Here is a 16,965-nt window from a genome sequence, read left to right as displayed (position 1 = left end):
TAGGGCCTGGTAGGGCCTTACTGCTCTTACAGCCTCTGAGACCTCTTGGGCAGCAAGCACAGACAGGCTGCTGTATCAGCCATTCTTGTTTAATGTTTTGGACCAATTAAGACACTCGGAGACCCCGGCATGAAGGTAATGCTGCAGCAGCTTGGGTCTTGGGCTCCCTGGGAGGTTAGGCAGTGTGTCAGTGACAGGGGCCTGGGGTCCCACATTGTTGCCACGATGGCCACCTCGGGATGGCTGGCAGAAGTTCTCTTGGTAGGTAGTGCTGTCACGGGGAAGCTGGATCTGCATAAAGTGGACAAGGCGCTGTGGGAGATCACTGAGTCTTGGGCCTGACCGGAAATTGGCTTGGTAGGAGGATTCAAGGGGCCGCTGCGGGTGGAACTCCAGCTCACAGGGTGCCCAGCGCAGGAAGGTGTGTTGCTGCCGCAGGCGTTCCAGGTATTTCCGCCTTCCGACTCCCTGCAGCAGGCAGTAGGGGCCCTCCTCAATGGTACAGGCCCTTAGCCCACAGTCCTGGCACCACACATTGCCTTGCGCACCTCCTAAACCCAGCCTCTTGATGATGCCTGGCCTGTGCCTGGACTCCCTGGCCTGTACCCCAGCCTTTGTGGTCGGCCATGTGTTTCATTGCAGGGTGAAGCCCCCAGACAGTCAGTGACCCCTAGGATATTTGCATATTGTCAGGCAAGCTGGTGAAGGAAACCAAAGCAGAGGCACCTTCTTTCGGGGCATGGGCTGTTTCCCATGGGAGAGAGGTTGTCAGGAAGACAGACACTCACCTGTCTGTATAAGGAGCTCTCCCTGCCTGCAGTGTCTTACCCCTTCCATCCTACCTCCACACCAACCTAGGCTGGAGCCCCCACTCTTCTTCCTCTGCCCAGCACTCACTTTGTCGAAGGGAGTACGGTTGTCATGCTTGGAGAAGAAGTGTTGCTGCACTGGCTCCTTGAAAGACAGGGAAAAAGAAGGTAGTGGGGGAAAATGATGCTTATCTGCCCCCAAGATATTACTTCAGATCCCATAATGGGGGGAAGATGCCAGGACCCACCACCCTTAAACTGCTAAACTGCTAATACCCTGAAAGGACAGATACAAATTAAAGCAACACCTCACTTCTGGGATATTTCATCCTGGCACTTGTCCCTAAAACAGAAGCCTCCGGGGCCTCTGATTGAGGAAAGGGCTGAGCTATTATCTAGGATATCCTGCCATCAGGGGGCAGTGGTTCAAGTTTTACATTGGGCCCTTAACTCTATATTGCTCAGGACTAGGCTTCAGTTTTCTCTGTCCACACTTACTACCCCTCATCAGCAACCCAAACACTTGATCCTGAATACCACCAAAAACACTGAAATTTCTCCATAAGTCAAGCTCTCCTGAATGCCGGACTCAGTAGCCAACTACAAATAACTAACAGGCATCTCAAACACATGACTGAGCTCTGGATCATTCCCCAAACCCACCCCACCTACAGCCTCCCCCAGCTCAGGTCATGGCAGCTAGATCTGGCCAAACACCTCAGATCCCCATGATTCTTTTCTTTTACACCCTATGTCTAATGTGCCAGGAAATCCTGTTGCTACTTCCTTCAATATGTACCTAGGATTGGCCCACTCCTCAGCATGGCCACTACGTCCCCTGGTCCAAGCCACCTTCCTCTTTTGTCTGAATAATTGCAAGAGCATCCCCGTCTGGTGTCCCTGTTTCTAACCTTGCCATTCCAGTCTATTGTCCTCTGAGCAGGCAGAGTAATTCTTTTAATATGCAAGTCAGATCACATCCCTTGTTTGCCAAAGATCCATGACAGTTCCTCATGTTTGTGAAAGCCAAAGTCATCATAGTGGCCCGTGAGACCCACTCAATATTTGATCTCTCCATCACCTCCAGACACACCGGCATCCTCGCTGCTCCTCAAACATACCAGCTACTTCCACCTCTGACCTTCAAACCCCCTGTTCCTTCTGCCGAGCTGGCCGTATAACCCCTTCTCACATACCTCCTCGGAGGCCTTCCTTGAGTGCTACACCAGCAGTCCCATCACCCCAACTCTGCATTTTTCACCTTCTAACATACTATATGACTATATATTATGATGTTGCTTATTGTCTGATGTTATCGTCTTGCTCACATCTGTAACTGCATCCTGAAGAACAGTGCCTGGCCCAATATAGTACCTGATCTGGTGAGTTCAGTCTTGGCTGGGTTGGGGGTATGAGCAATGGCTGACAGCAGGTTCCCAAGTAAAAGGCAGGTACTAGCTTCATCCTAGATTGCTGAGCCAGAGTCTTCAGGGAGGCATGTGTCTTTAACAAACTCCCATATTAGGACTTCCTGCCTTAGACAGCCACTGACAGTTTCCAAATAGAATGAAAGCTCCATGAAGGTGGGTAGCCAGCCCGCCTTACCTTTCATTCCTCATAAAGCAAGCTGACATGACTGGGATTAAAAACCCAGGGCCCTTTTAGAGAAAAGAAAAAACAGGAGAAAATCTTCAGAATCTAGAGCTAGACAAAGAGCTCTTAGACTTGACACCAAAAGAAAGAGCCATTTTAAAAATTGATAAATTGGACTTCATCAAAATTAAAAAACAAAATAAAACAACTTTTGCTCTGTGAAAGTCCATGTGAAGAGGATGAAAGGAGAAGCTACAGACTGGGAGAAAATATTTGCAAACCACATACCCAATAAAGGACTACCAACTAGAAATGCAGAACTCTCACAACTCAACAATAAAATAAACAATCCAATTAGAAAATGGGCAAACAACATAAAAACATTTCACCAAAGGGGATATAACAAATGGCAAATAACACATGAAAAGATGTTCACCATCATTAAATATCAGGAAAATGCAAATTAAAAGCACAATGAGATATCACGACACATCAATCAGAATAGCTAAAGTGAAAAAAAAAGAGACAACACCAAATGCTGGTGAGGATGCAGAGAAACTGGATTCCTCATACACTGCTGGTGGGAATGTGAAATGGCATAGTTACTCTGGAAAACAGTTTGGCAGTTTCTTTTAAAAACTAAACATCCAATTACTATATGACTCAGCAGTTGCACTCCTGGGTATTTATCCCAAAGAAACAAAAACTTATGTTCACCCAAAAACCTGTACACAGATAGTCATAGCAGCTTTATTTGTAAGAGCCAAAAACTGGAATCAGCCCAGATATCTTTTAATAGGTGAATGGGTTAAACAAACTGATGTGTACATACCATACAATGAATACTAGTCAGTAATGAAAGGGAATGACCGTTGATACACACAACAACCTGGATTATTCTCTAGGAAATGATGCTGAGCAAGAAAAGCCAATTCCCAAAGATTGCATGCTGTATCATTCCATTGATATAATATTTTTGAAGTGACAACATTTTAGAAATGGAGGAGGGATTGGTGGTTGCCAGGGGTGAAGGACAGAGGAAGGATGCAGGAGTGGAAGGCTGGTGGATGTGGCCATAAAAGGGTGGCACCAGGGATCCTTGTGACATTGGCAAGGACCTTGACTGTGTTGGTGGATACACAAACCTACAGAGGTGATAAGAATTTATAAATCTTGCTATACACACATACAAATAAGTACACGGAAAACTGGGGCAATCTGACTGACAAGTGGATTGCGCCAACATCAGTGTCCTGGATGTCACATTATGCTATAGCTTTGCACGATGTTGTCATTGGGAGAAACTGGGCCAAGTGTAGAAGGAATCTATTATTTCTTACAATTGCTTATGAATCTCAATAAAAATTTCAATTTAAAAAATCTGGGAGGGGATGTGAGTCAATACTACTGTAAAAAATCTGGGGGGGAGAGTCAATACTACTGTAAAAACTATGTATAGTGTCAGATGGGTACTAGACTTATCAGGGGGATCACTTCATAAATTATATAAATACCTAACCACTATGCTGTACACCTGAAACTAATATAATACTGAATGTCAACTATCACTTAAAAATATATAGTCACGGAATGTAAAGTACACTATAGGGAATGTAGTCAATTGTATTATAATAGCTATGTACGGTATCAGATAGGTAGTAGACTTGTTGGGGTTATCAATTTGTGAGGGGTATAAATGTCTAATTACTACCATGTTTCCCTGAAAATAAGACCTAGCCGGACCATCAGCTCTAATGCATCTTTTGGAGCAAAAATTAATATAAGACCCGGTATTATTTTAATATAAGACTGGGTATAATATAATATAATACTGGGTCTTATATAATATTATATTTTGCTCCAAAAGATGCATTAGAGCTGATGGCCCGGCTAGGTCTTATTTTCAGGGAAACATGATATGTTGTTCTGTATACCTGAAGCTAATAAAAACATCTGGGGGTCTGGGGCACGTTCCAATTGACCTCAAGTTCTCCCCCATCACTATCCTCAGCTGTAGAATTGTACACAGCCCTGCAATGTGTTCGCCTTCGTATGGGAGGCAGCTCTGACTCTGGAAACCCACTATTCTTACCATGGTAGGATATTCTATCGACGCCCACTGACTGGAGTTTTGTTCTCACAGCTGTGGGAGCCTGGTAAAACGTGCAGTCATTTCCTCTCCACCCAGGCAGCTCTGAGAATTCTGGCCCCTGAGGAGAATTTCACCTACATCTTCGCTTCTAGCATCCAGGGTTCTTTTCCACTGAGGTGTTAAAACCCCAGGTCTCTGACCAGGTGGGGCTTGGGTTCCAGCTGAAGACTTTGAGGAGGGGTAGGTTTCCTGGGAGGGGTAGTGTTTGCATGCAGAGGCTGGGCAGTCTGCAGTCATGGGGTGCTGAGAGATGAGTATCCGTGGCAGTCTGAGGCATGGTGGGGACAGGGGGCAGTGACGCAGCAACCATGGCACCACCAGAGAAGGACCCACCCCAACCATGAGCCCCAGGACTCTTATGGCACCTTAAGAACAAACAGGACCAGGATACATTTCCCAAGAGGCAGGCAGGTGAAGGACAGAAATAAATTTATCTAGTGTAGAAGTAAAAGAATTTCCTTGCATTTGAATGACATGGGTAAAATTTCTACCTGCCCCAAACTAAAGCGGATGCCACCTCTTGGAAAGGTTTTCAACAATAGCTGCAATCAGCCAGCTGAAACCTTGTATCACTCAGCAAATAAGAAAATAAAATGTGCACCTTCCCTTAACAGTCCCACTAACTAAAACAGCTTTAGACCTAGAAAGAGCTACGAGACTGGCATTTATACAACCTGAGCCCCAAACACACAGCTCATGATGTTTGTGGCTGCTGATAATGCTAGTAAATGCTTTATATATCAAGTCTTCCACCAAAACATGTCCCCCTACTCTGTCCCTGGGGCACAGGTTGAGAGGATGTTGTCTTGGGGTAACCGCTGCCACTGAGGACTACTACAAACACCCAGTAGGGAGTCCCTGTACTACTTGGGGCCCATCACTCTCACAAGGGAGGTGGCCCCAGCCGAGCAGTTTGGGGCTGCCTTTGGGCCTGCCTGCTCTTTCACTGGGGATGCTAAGGCAGTTTAGGCTTCACAGCAGGGCAGCCTCCAGGACCCTTCTCTTGGCCTGGGAAAGTGATTCCTGAGAATCCACATGGCAAATCAAGTAGGACGTGGCTAAAGGCTGGGAAGCAAGAAGGTGCAGTGGACATTTTCCAGGCACCCCTCCAGGACCCTCCCAATCCTCCTCCACCCTGTTCTTGCCCAGGAGGCTAATCTGAGTGCACGTCTCATCAGGCTGCCTTCCCTCTGGCACCTAGGAAGCCCTGGGAGGACAGGGGGGGACAGAGGTAAGAAGTGTGTCTTCTCCTGGCTCCCTCCCAGGCCAGCCCCCACCTGGCTATGTCTCTCTACCCAAGATCGCCACTGCTGTCAGGGTGGCCCTCTCCATACCACTCTGTCCTTCTGGGTTCTAGGAGCCATGCCTTCCACTTGTCCCTTCGGGCCCAGCTGTACTGACCACTTGGTTGTGGGCAATCTGTGAGACTGCCTTCCCCTGAGGCCCCTCACTTACTCCTCCTGAGTTGTTCTCCTTTGAGTGGGCTCTTTCCTTTGGGAGCCCAACTGATGCCCAGTGCTCCCTCCTCATCTCTAGGCCTCGGGCCCTGCATCCCTCTTCTGCTATGGGAAGCCCTTTCCAGCCACTCTAGGCCATTTCTGCCATCATCGCTTTCCAGTTCTCCTTGGCCAGGCATGCGGATGGGTACCCAGCCTCTTCCTATGCTGCTTCCTTGATCAGAGGAGGCCTCCCCCTCACTCACCCCTGAGTCCTTGGGCTATGAGGCTCACTGTAGGCTAGCCCATGGGCTTCCATGGCCTCAATGAATCTGATCCTAAGGGCTGTGGTCAGCAAAACTCAAGGCTTACTTCCTGGATTCTGGAGGCTCTTTCTCCAATGGTTGCCCACCCCACCTGGGCCCTGACCCTTCCTCCATCTAGGAGCACTGAGCAAGACTGGTATTTCCAGTCCATCGTGGTATTGGCTCCTCTCCGCCCTGTCTATAGGGGGAAGACCTGACATTTCAGGGAAGACGGGCCATGCCTCATGCATGTCCTGGGGATAGGCTGGCCCCAGGTTCCGGTCTAACTATGGTAGGGCTGAGGATGGTACCCTTGGGGCCTGAGAGAAGCAGCAATTGGCCAAGCCACCACAGCTACCCGCAAGGCTGCTCGTACCTGACATCGTTGCTGGAACACTGCCGGAGGCTGAGGCTTGGCTGCAAGGCGGTATTCTCGAGCACGTTCACTCTTGAATTGGCCTCTGTAGTGCCCATAGAAGCCATTGTTGTGCTATAATAAGTCAGGTGTGAGGGTAAATCCTACCCATACCCCACCCACAGCCCCAGACTCCAGGGCTCCCAGGCTGGAAGCCTCTCGTGGGAGTTCCTGACAGACTAGAAAGAATCTGAGGAGGAGGGACATCCCTGGAGAGGAGCCTATGAAGAGGTGTCTCCCATCAATCATTAGAATAGTCGGCTTCAGCTGTGCTGGCTCACCTGCGAGGGTTATGTGTGTGTGAAGGAGTTCCTTCTTTCTTTTCTTTCTTTCCTTCCTTCCTTCCTTCCTTCCTTCCTTCCTTCCTTCCTTCCTTCCTTCCTTCCTTTCCTCTCTCTCTCTCTCTCTCTCTCTCTCTCTCTCTCTCTCTCTCTCTCTCTCTTTCTTTAATAAGGTCCTAATATGGACTGGGGAGATAGCAGTGAAAAGACAGAAGGATCCTGGCCCCTATGACTCTTCCTTCTGAGGGGGAGTCACACACAGTGAATAAGGTCAGGGAAAAAATAGCCTGATGACTAGCTCAAGAGTGACAAGGGACAGGGACAGATCTTCGTGACAATGGGGGTGGGATCTGAACATAAAAAGGAGTCAACCATGTGAGGAGCAGCAGAAGAGCATTCTATGTAGTGGGAATTGTAAAGCTCAGCGGCCAGAAAGAGAGATGTTGGAAGAACCACAACAACAAAAGGCCTTACGACTAAAGGATTATGAGCTGGAGAGAAGCGAAGTGAGGTTAGGGAGGGACAAGGTTAGGAATATGGATTCTCTTCAAAGAGCAAGAGAAGACTTTTCAGGGAGGGGCCAGACAAGTTCTGAGTTGGGGAGTTGGGGTGATGCAGAGCACTGAGCAGAGTTTTGAGGACAGGGCCACTGTCTAGTGGCATGGTCCTTCCCTGGGGGATCTGAGAGGAAGTTGCCTTCATTGTCCTCCCCGCAATGTTAACAAATAGGTCAAAGGTCCCCGAAGAGCAAGGACCGAATGGATCCATCCATTGCAAAGTCATGAACACCTGTTTGCAGCTATTCTGAAACTGGAGCACCTAAAGGATGAACTTTCCAATAGAAGTTTCACCAACAGTGGATACCATCTGGAGAGAATTTCAGAGATGGGGACTGGCAGCAGACAGAAATGAGCATCTATTAGGGGTCTAAGGAGGGGCTGCACTGTGCTGCTGTCATTAGGCAGACACCCTGTGGGTATCCGGCCACGGAGCTCCTGTGGCCCATCCTCTGTGTCCCGAGCGCTCCTTGGAGAGGATGGTGTGTCTGGTCCTCCATGATCACATACCTGAACAGAAAGGACCTGTCCCAAGCCAGCCTCTGGCCATCACAGTGGGGTCCTAAGCATGACTGGGAAGCTCATTATTTTTTCATCCCACTGAAGACTTGGGTCATCCAACTTTACTGTCCATCCTTCTATTATGTATTGAAATTCCCTTGCTCTATATTCTGTTTAGTTCAATGATATTTATTGGGCTTTAACTGTATTTCTGGCATGGGGCTGGGCATGGGATATACAGATGAAGGAAAACAATCTTTGCCCTCAAGATGTTCCCAATCTAGCGAGCAGTCAAACTCCAGAAGTTTGGGGGAATCAAGCATAGGACTGGGACCGGATGGGGTGGCTAGAGGACTAGAAAGTTCAGCTGGTTAGCACAAGACCAGGACACATGGAAGGTGGCATGGTGTCAGAAAGACTAAGTAAGCTCCAAGGTGACCTCAGGATGGCAGAGGGCGAGTGAGCAGTTTGGGTCCCTCCACTAGCCTGGATGCTGAATGAAACCCTGCTCACTTTACTCTCATGATTCATTCAAATTTTAAGTACTACCCCAGGGCCAGGATTAACTAAAAAGTGCATTCTTACCCAGGAGCCCACTAAAGCACTTTGCATCTTTTCGGGAAAGGAGCAGAAAAGACAAACTTCCCTCTTGTCTTTCTGAGGCTAAGGAAAGAATCTCAGGAAGAGAATCTCAGGAGGTCAACTTCTTGTTGCTTAGTGACAAAGGGAGGTTGTGACTGCATAATGCTGCTGACTGTTGAGGCGGCGCCTAGCCGGCTACCCCTTTGTGCTTCCTGCTCTGTTTTTACTTTTTTTTTTAAAAAGAATACATTTTATTGGGGAATATTGGGGGACACTGTGTTTCTCCAGTGTCCATCAGCTCCAAGTTGTTGTCCTTCAATCTAGTTGTGGAGGGTGCAGACCACCATCCCATGCGGGAATCAAACCGGCAACCCTGTTGTGCAGAGCTCGCTCTCTAACCAACTGAGCCATCCAGCTGCCCCTGTTTTCACTTCTTTATGAGAAATCTTCCCCTCATCATTAACAGCTTGAGAAAGTCCTTATATAGAAACACATAAGGCTCCAGTGGAGTCTGATGAACTCACAGTCAATGAAATATTAAAGAGCATTTAGAGGCGAATCCGGGATTTTTAAAACTGTGCAACCCAAATGCCAGGGTTATAAATTTAGAAAGCATTCCATGGAGTCAGAAGAAATGTTAAAGGTGTTGGTGGCTCTTAGATTAAAATTGCTGCTTCAGAGTGAGGCTCTGTCAATTTCTCAGGAGTTTGTGGTGACTGGGAACATGATTGTGTCAGGTGAATGTTACAAGGGCCTGACTGAAGGAGAGCATAACAGAGGCACAAAAGAAGGAACATGAAAATATTTCACATCGTGGTTTCATTCCAAGCTATCTCTGGGCAAATAATTGTCTGTCTGTCTCTGTCTTTGTCTCTCTCTCATAACACAGGAACGTGAACAGTTCACCTCCTTTGCTAAGCAAAAGAAGCTGGCAATCAGCCTCTGAAAATGTGCCAATGAAAAGTTCAACAGGAAACTCTCAAACCCTGCTGGTGTCATTGGTACAAGACCTACTAGCCAGCAAGTCCACCCTAGTATAATTACCCTGGAAATTCCTTCTTATATGTATTCACAGGTACAAGAAGTTTCATTGCAGCATCTGTACAGGGGAAAAACAATAAGAAGCCTGAATGTTTACCAACAGGACAATGAGGAAATTGACCTACAGTCACACACTGAAATGCTGGAATTACTATTAATGGGCTATAGATACTTGAATCCACAGAGATAAATCTTAAAAATGGTGAGTCAAAAAGTCAAGTTGTAGGAAGATGCACAAAGTATACCATTTCTAAAATTATACAAACATGCAAAACAATGTTTTTATATTGTTTATGACTAGAACATATGAACTGAAAGTATAAAGCAGGCGTAGAAATGAGAAGCATCAAATTCAGGATAGAAGTCACCTGGAAAATGGTATCAGGGAAGGGAGAGTGGAGCCTCAACCCTGTAATGTTTTTATTTTTCAAAGCTTTTTAAGGTAAAATTCACCCAATAAGCTACACATATTAAAAGTGTACAATTTGGTGCATTTTGACCTATGTGTACATCTATGAAACAACTGCAATCAAGATGGTAAACATACCCATCATCCCCAAGTTTCCTTCTGCCTATTGCTAATCCTTGTCTGTGGCACTCAGGCCTCAGGCAACTGCTGGTTGGCTTTCTGTCACTATAGATTAATTTGCATTGTCTAGAATTTCATATAAATGGAATTATTCAGCCTGTCTTCTTTTGTGTTTGGGTTCTTTCACTCAGCATAATTATTTTGAGAATTATTCATGCCGCTGTGCCCATCAATCATTCATTCCTTTATATTGTTTAGTAGTTTTCCATTGTATGGATATGCCAAATCTTTCTGTTTGCCTTTAAAAAAAAATTTTTTTTTAATACACTTGTTAGAGCAGTTTTAGGGTCACAGCAAAATCAAAGATACAGAGATTTCTCAGATACTTCCTGCCTCCACACATGCATAACCTCTCCTATTATCAACACCTCTCCACCAGAATTATACATTTGCTATTATTGCTGAACCTGAATTGACATGTCATTATCACCCAAAATCCATAGTTTACCTTGGAGTTCACACTTGGTGTTGTACATTCTATGGGTTTGGACAAATGTATAGTGACATATATGCACCATTATAGTATCATACAGAATAGTTTCACTGCCCTAAAATTCCTCTGTGCTCCCTATCCATTACTTCCTCCCCCTAGACCTTGGCAATGACTGATCTTTTCACTATCTCCACAATTTCGCCTTTTCCAGAATGTGATATGGTTGGAATTCTATAGTATTGTAATCTTTTCAGATTGGCTTCTATCACTTAGTAAAATGCACTTACATTTTCTCTCTGTCTTTTCATTGCTTGATAGTTCATTTATTTTTAGTGTTGAATAATATTTCATTGCCTGGATTTATGACAGTTTATTTATCTACTCACCTACTGAAGATGACACCTTGGTTGCTTCCAAGTTTTGGCAATTATGAAAAGTTGCAATAAATATGCATGTACAAGTTTTGTGTGGACATTAAGTTTTCAACTTCTTTGGGTAAATAACAAATGTATTTACTCCTTTGGGTAAATGCCAAAGAATGCTAATGCTGGTTGGTATGGTAAAAGTATGTTTAGTTTTGCCAGAAACTGCCAAACCATCTTCCAAAGTAGCTGTACAATTTAGTATTTCCACCAACAATGAATGAGAGTTCCTGTTGCTCCACATCCTCACCAGCATTTTGTGTTGTCAATGTTCTGGATTTTGGCCATTCTAATAGGTATGTAGTGTTATCTCATTGTTGTTTTCATTTGCATTTCCCTAATGACATGTAATATTGAGCATCTTTTCATATGCTTATTTATCATCTATATATCTTCATTGGTGAGATGTCTCTTCAGGTCTTTGGCACATTTTTTAATTGGGTTGTTTTCTTATTATTGAGTTTTAAGAGTTCTTTCTATATTTTGGATAGCAGTTCTTTATCAGATATGTCTTTTGAACCCACACACCCACCTGGTTTTTGTCCCCACTTCACCACTGAGACTGCTCTGTCAAAAGTCACCAATAATTACCTCCTCATTTTCCTTGCCCTGTCAGCAGCATTTGATACAACTGTTCTCCTCCTCCTCCTTGAAAGATGTTCTAGGTGGCTTCCATACTGCCTCACTCTCCTGGTGCCCCTCCTCTGTTTCTGACCACACCTGCTCTGGCTCCTTTTGCTGCTTTTTCCTCCTCTAGGCCTCTGGATGTTGAGTGTCCTCAGCCTCAGTACAATTATGTTTTCCATCCATACTCCTTCATTGGTGATCTCATCCTGTTTCATGCCTTTAAAATCCATCTATAGCCATCAGAGGCAGAGTTCAATAGACCCCTCCTGCCTGACACCCTCGACCTCTGCCCAACCTGCCATCAGGCTGCCGCAGCATTTAGCAGGCCAGGAACCTTGAATGCTTTCTTTCCTCCTTTCTCTTCCCTCCAGGCCCCCAGTTGTGTGTCTCTCTCTGACCACAGCATCTCTTGCCCCAGCTACCCATCCTGCAGCTCTCCTTAGGACCACCAGGCCCCAGCCATGCCCTGACCCATGAACACACAGTTCACTCCACATACAGCAGGGTATGCGCCTGGTGACCCCTCAGCAGGTCTGCATCAGCGATGGGGTGACGGGTTGGGTGTGCGTGGGCAGCAGGATGTGGAAGTGTGAGGGTACATCTCAGGACATGTCTGTGGGCTGAGTGTGCTGTGTAGTGGGGAGCGGAGCAAAGTAGGCCACCAGGCCTGGCCAATAATCCCAGAGTTAAAACCATTATAACTGTTAAAACCGTTAGTCACGTGCTGCAGCAGGGGCGGGCCCAGAGCTTGAGGCTTAATCCCCATTGGTCAGAGCAGGCCCTAGGGGCGGGGCCGCACATGCTTAGGCGGCCTTCACCGGACCAAGAAGCCTCGAAGCCAACTCCGGGCCGCCTCAGGTCTGGTGCGGTGCGTGTAGCCCTCAGAGGGCAGGTGGGGTTTGTGTAGAGGCCCTAGGAGTGGTGTCGGGGGAGGTAGAGGAGAGTCGGGTATCTGAATGGGCCTTGCCGATAGGTGCAAGATTCCCCGGGACCGTGAGGAGTTTCCGGGGACACACGTGGCTTCTCCAGTTCCTAGCCGCTGTTTCTTTCCCTGCGACGGAAGGCCGCTCTGGTTTTCCGCAGAGACATGACTTCTGCGCTTATCCTCTGAGAGATGTTTCTGTCAGATTCCACGGGGCCACGCCTCCCGTCCCTAGTACCCAGACAAGGAAGAGCGTTGGCCGGGGGAAGTCAGGGTGAACAGGAAGCCAGGGAAACTCACCGGGATTTGTCTTTATTATTACGGAAAATCCCGTGGAATCCTCTGGAAAGGCCATCGGAATGATTGCGTCTAGGAGCCCAGAGCTTGTCTCCTGATAGAAAAGAAGAGACAGAAGACGGGAGAGAGCGGCTGTAGGAGGTTGAGGCGGGCCGGGTCGAGGCCAGAGGGGCCACAAAGTCTGAGGGAGAGACCTGCTGCGACCCAGTGGAGAAACGGAGGGGCACTCGGAGGCCCTCCTAGTTGAAGACGGGGTCAGATTGGCGGGGGCGCTCTTCAGCCCGCTATTCCTCCTCTGCCTACCACCTCGCCAGGACCTTTCCCAAGGAAGTCGTCGCATTCTTTGCCTGCACTCACACCTTTCCTTTTATGCTTTCTTTAAGAGAGATGCAGGATGAGAGGGGGAGGGAACCGTGCCCTGCAAAGTTTTTAACGTGTGCGTTTCAGTTTTCATTTACCTCAGAATGACTCGTGTCCTACTGAAGAATGACTGACTGCCTCTTCACAAACCTGAGGCTGAGCACATCAAGCCCCAGTCGTCCTTAGACATGGGCAAGGGTGGAACCATGGAATTTCTTCAACCACATTTAAGAAACCTCTTAAGAATAAGTTAGGTCTGGAACCCTGGGACTAGTATTCTAAACCCCAAGCCACATGCTATGTAAATTACTCTCCCATCAGCATAAACAACTGGAAGACAACAGGCTTTATCACCTAGATGTAGTAGTAATGGCCTTAAATAATGGCCTTGTAGTGATGTGTATAAAACTGTATAAGATCCTAAATCTAGACTCTAGAAGGAGGAATTTCTGCTAGTGTCGCTGGAAGAAAAAAAACTCAGGCTGTCAAAGAAATAAGTAAACAAGAGTCAGGAATCTTACATTTACTTCATTTCACCTCCTTTGTTAAAAATATGTAATATTTTTACATATTTACATATGAGGAATGGTATTTCAAGACTGAAAGCTGGGTGCTAGGGTTGGTCATTATATCCTGGCATTTTCAGTGGACAGAGCTATGAAACATTTTTAAAGAGAAAAATACATGACATTAATAATGATTTTCAATTTATTTCAAGTCTGGGATTACAGGGTTTTTGCTTAACTTCGTTGATTTTGTGTTTGTATCTCTTTTCTCATACACTGGAAATTTTGATTCCTAATCACATTAATATAATTATTTTATTCTGAGATATTATTTATATATATATATATATATATATATATATATATATATATACATATATATATATATGTATATATATGTACAGTACCTTTTTTATTAAGTATGATTATTAAAAACAGATACACAGATTCCTTTGCTGCTTATTTTGTCTCTAGGATACACTCCACTAGGGATATGGAGTCAAATCACCATGTTTAGAGGCACAAGAAATTAACCCTCTCTGTGGGGCTGGCTCACCTACTCATTTGTTTCATTTTGCTTCTTTGTAGGGATTGCTCTGTTTTTCCTATATTGATTTAATTTTGTGTTGTAATTATGTGGTTACACATAAACAATATTTACATAATTCTAAAGTTGAAACCTTGAAAACTGCCCCATTTGGAGAAGTCTAGTTTCCAACCTTAGCCTCTCCACCCTAACTATTCCCACTCTCCCCCTAAAGGTAGTAACCATTTTTATTGGTTTTCAGTTTATCTTCTCTCTTTCTCTCCCACCCTCCCTTCTTTCCTTCCTTTGAAAAAATATAAGCATATTTGTATGTGTGTGTATATATCTATACTTATGTTCCTCTGCCTTCTCTTGGATGAAATATTACATACCATACACACTATTATTCTTCACTTTGCTTTCTTAATTAGCGGTATATCCTGTAGATCACTCCCAGTGTATATAGAAGAGATCGTCCTTGTTCCTTTTAACAACTCCACAGAATTCCATTGCAATGAATGTACCATAGTTTGTTCAGCTATTCCCAATTGATGGACATTGAGTTGTTTCTGGTCTTGCTATTATAGATGATGGTGATTTTATCAAATAATTTTTGAGATATATTGATATGATCATATGATTTTTCTTCTTTAGCCTGTTGATATAATGGATTATATTAATTGATTTTCAAATGTTGAACTAGCCTTGCATGCCTAAAATAAATCCCAGTTAGTTTTGTATAATTCTTTCTATACATTGTTGGATTCAATTCGCTAATATTTTGTGGAGAACTTTGCACCTTTGTTCGTAAGAGATATTGGTCTGAACTTGTTTTTTTTTTGTAATGTCTTTGGTTTTGATATTAGGGTAATGCTGGCTTCATAGAATGAGTTAGGAAGTATTCTCTCTGTTTCTGTCTTTTAGAAGAGATTGTAGAGAATTGGTATAATTTTCTCCCTAAGTGTTTGGTAGTATCCACTTGTGAACCCATCTGGACAATATTGAGTTTTCTTTGGTTTTCATATCAATAAGTTATTTTATTAATTTATTGGGAATGTAATGTTGCACTGAATTCCTTTGAAGGTAGTCTACAAAGAAGACATTATCTAAACTGTGTTCAATAAGGGTGAAATAAGATAATTAATTGTATTTTGTCCCAACCCTGTAGCAATCTAGGGTGAGTTTGAGAGACTTGGTGTGTTAGGCCCACGGGTCGCAGTTTGGACACCCCTGCTCTAAAGCCATACTCTTGCAAGTCATTACCCTGCTGCTTATAAAGAGAGAAATACAGAATGGCTTGATTCTAGAAAGTAACTAAAACAGAGCCAGTGTTGAGAAACAAGACCATGGGGTGCTTGAAACAGCATGAACTTTGTTTCTGGGCTGACCTAGTATAGAACCTACTTACCTCTAATTATTAGAGAGAACTTGAGCTAATTATTTAGCACATCTCTGTCCTCACAAACTTCTAAATGGGGATTAAAAACACCTGCCTTACAAAACCATTAAACTTGTATCTTGCAAGTATCTAGCACTGTCCTGGCACATAATAGGGGCTGTGTAAGTGGTAGTGCCGTTAGCCCCTTGATCGTGTGATCTATACTTAACATGCTTGCATACCAGGTGGCTAAAAACACCCAAATGCATCTGTTTTTCTAGAAAATTAGAAAATTTCAATGTAACCCATTTCTGTCAACAAGGTTAAATTATATATGCTAAATGTCTATATTTGTTCAGAACTTCTGTTTCATTTTATTCGGATCTATGTTGGAACAGTATTTGGTATTTGATCAAATATGTCCACCATATGTGTAGGAATCATTTTCTAATGCCCTCAATGGCAATATATAATCTGATACATATGAACGTTCTGTGAAACCAGGGAGACAAAATTTAGAAATTGGACTTGTTTCATAAAATCCAAGCTGTATGATCATCATAATGAACTGTAGCATGCAGTGTATTGGGATGGCTGTGAGGCATCCACTTAGTAGAGGTTTGGGAAGGCACTTTTGCCCAAAACACTCACTCAGCTTCTTTCCTGCCTGATTCCACAGCTTCCTTGGCATTTTAATACCCTGTGGTCTGGTCTAGTCTTCTTGGGAGAGGTTATAGATTAAATCATTCATTGTATCAGGCAAGGAAAGATGGCGTTTATTAGTCTTTTTTTTTTAGTTTATTGGGGTAACAATTGTTAGTAAAGTTACATAGACTTCGGGTGTACTACATCGTCTATATATATCACATCGTGTGTTCACCACCCAGTGAGAGAGTCAATTCTCTTTCCATCACCATATATTTGATCCCCTAATGGTCTTTTCTTAAAAGCAGATTATTGGTAGGGTGGCAAGCAAAAAGGACAAGAGAGCAGAGCATGAAAGGCAAATTTACTATTTCACAGGTGACTGGACTCTCTGGTAGTATTAAGAAGGAGAGAAATTTGTATGCATTTTAACAATAGAAAATACCTGTTTCTGGCACATTGGTAATGGGAATCATCATCAATTGGATGGGACTCTAACTGCTGCAGTGTCCTCATCTACAGGTAATAGTCACCAGTAAAGTAATCTTTGGGGAAATAAAGTATACTATATTAACCTTCTAATTTAAT

At 44.5% G+C, this 16,965-nt stretch overlaps 1 protein-coding gene across 1 annotated transcript; it reads right to left on the bottom strand.

The window, feature by feature from the left end:
* Window positions 1–75: 75 nt before the first annotated feature.
* On the bottom strand, window positions 76–8,661 carry CIMIP7 (ciliary microtubule inner protein 7). Its single transcript, XM_019723708.3, has 4 exons — window positions 8,635–8,661; window positions 6,672–6,785; window positions 898–954; window positions 76–489 (listed from the first exon to the last, which is right to left on the bottom strand). The coding sequence occupies exons 1-4, from the start codon at window positions 8,659–8,661 to the stop codon at window positions 76–78; spliced, it is 612 nt and encodes a 203-aa protein (XP_019579267.2).
* Between the last annotated feature and the right edge of the window lie 8,304 nt (window positions 8,662–16,965).

The sequence above is a fragment of the Rhinolophus sinicus genome, chromosome 5, assembly GCF_057876585.1.
Source record: "Rhinolophus sinicus isolate RSI-liver-muscle chromosome 5, RSI-T2T, whole genome shotgun sequence".
NCBI lineage: Eukaryota > Metazoa > Chordata > Mammalia > Chiroptera > Rhinolophidae > Rhinolophus > Rhinolophus sinicus.
The sequence above is the reverse complement of the archived record's forward strand: the minus strand, read 5'-3'. Positions and strand labels throughout refer to the sequence as shown.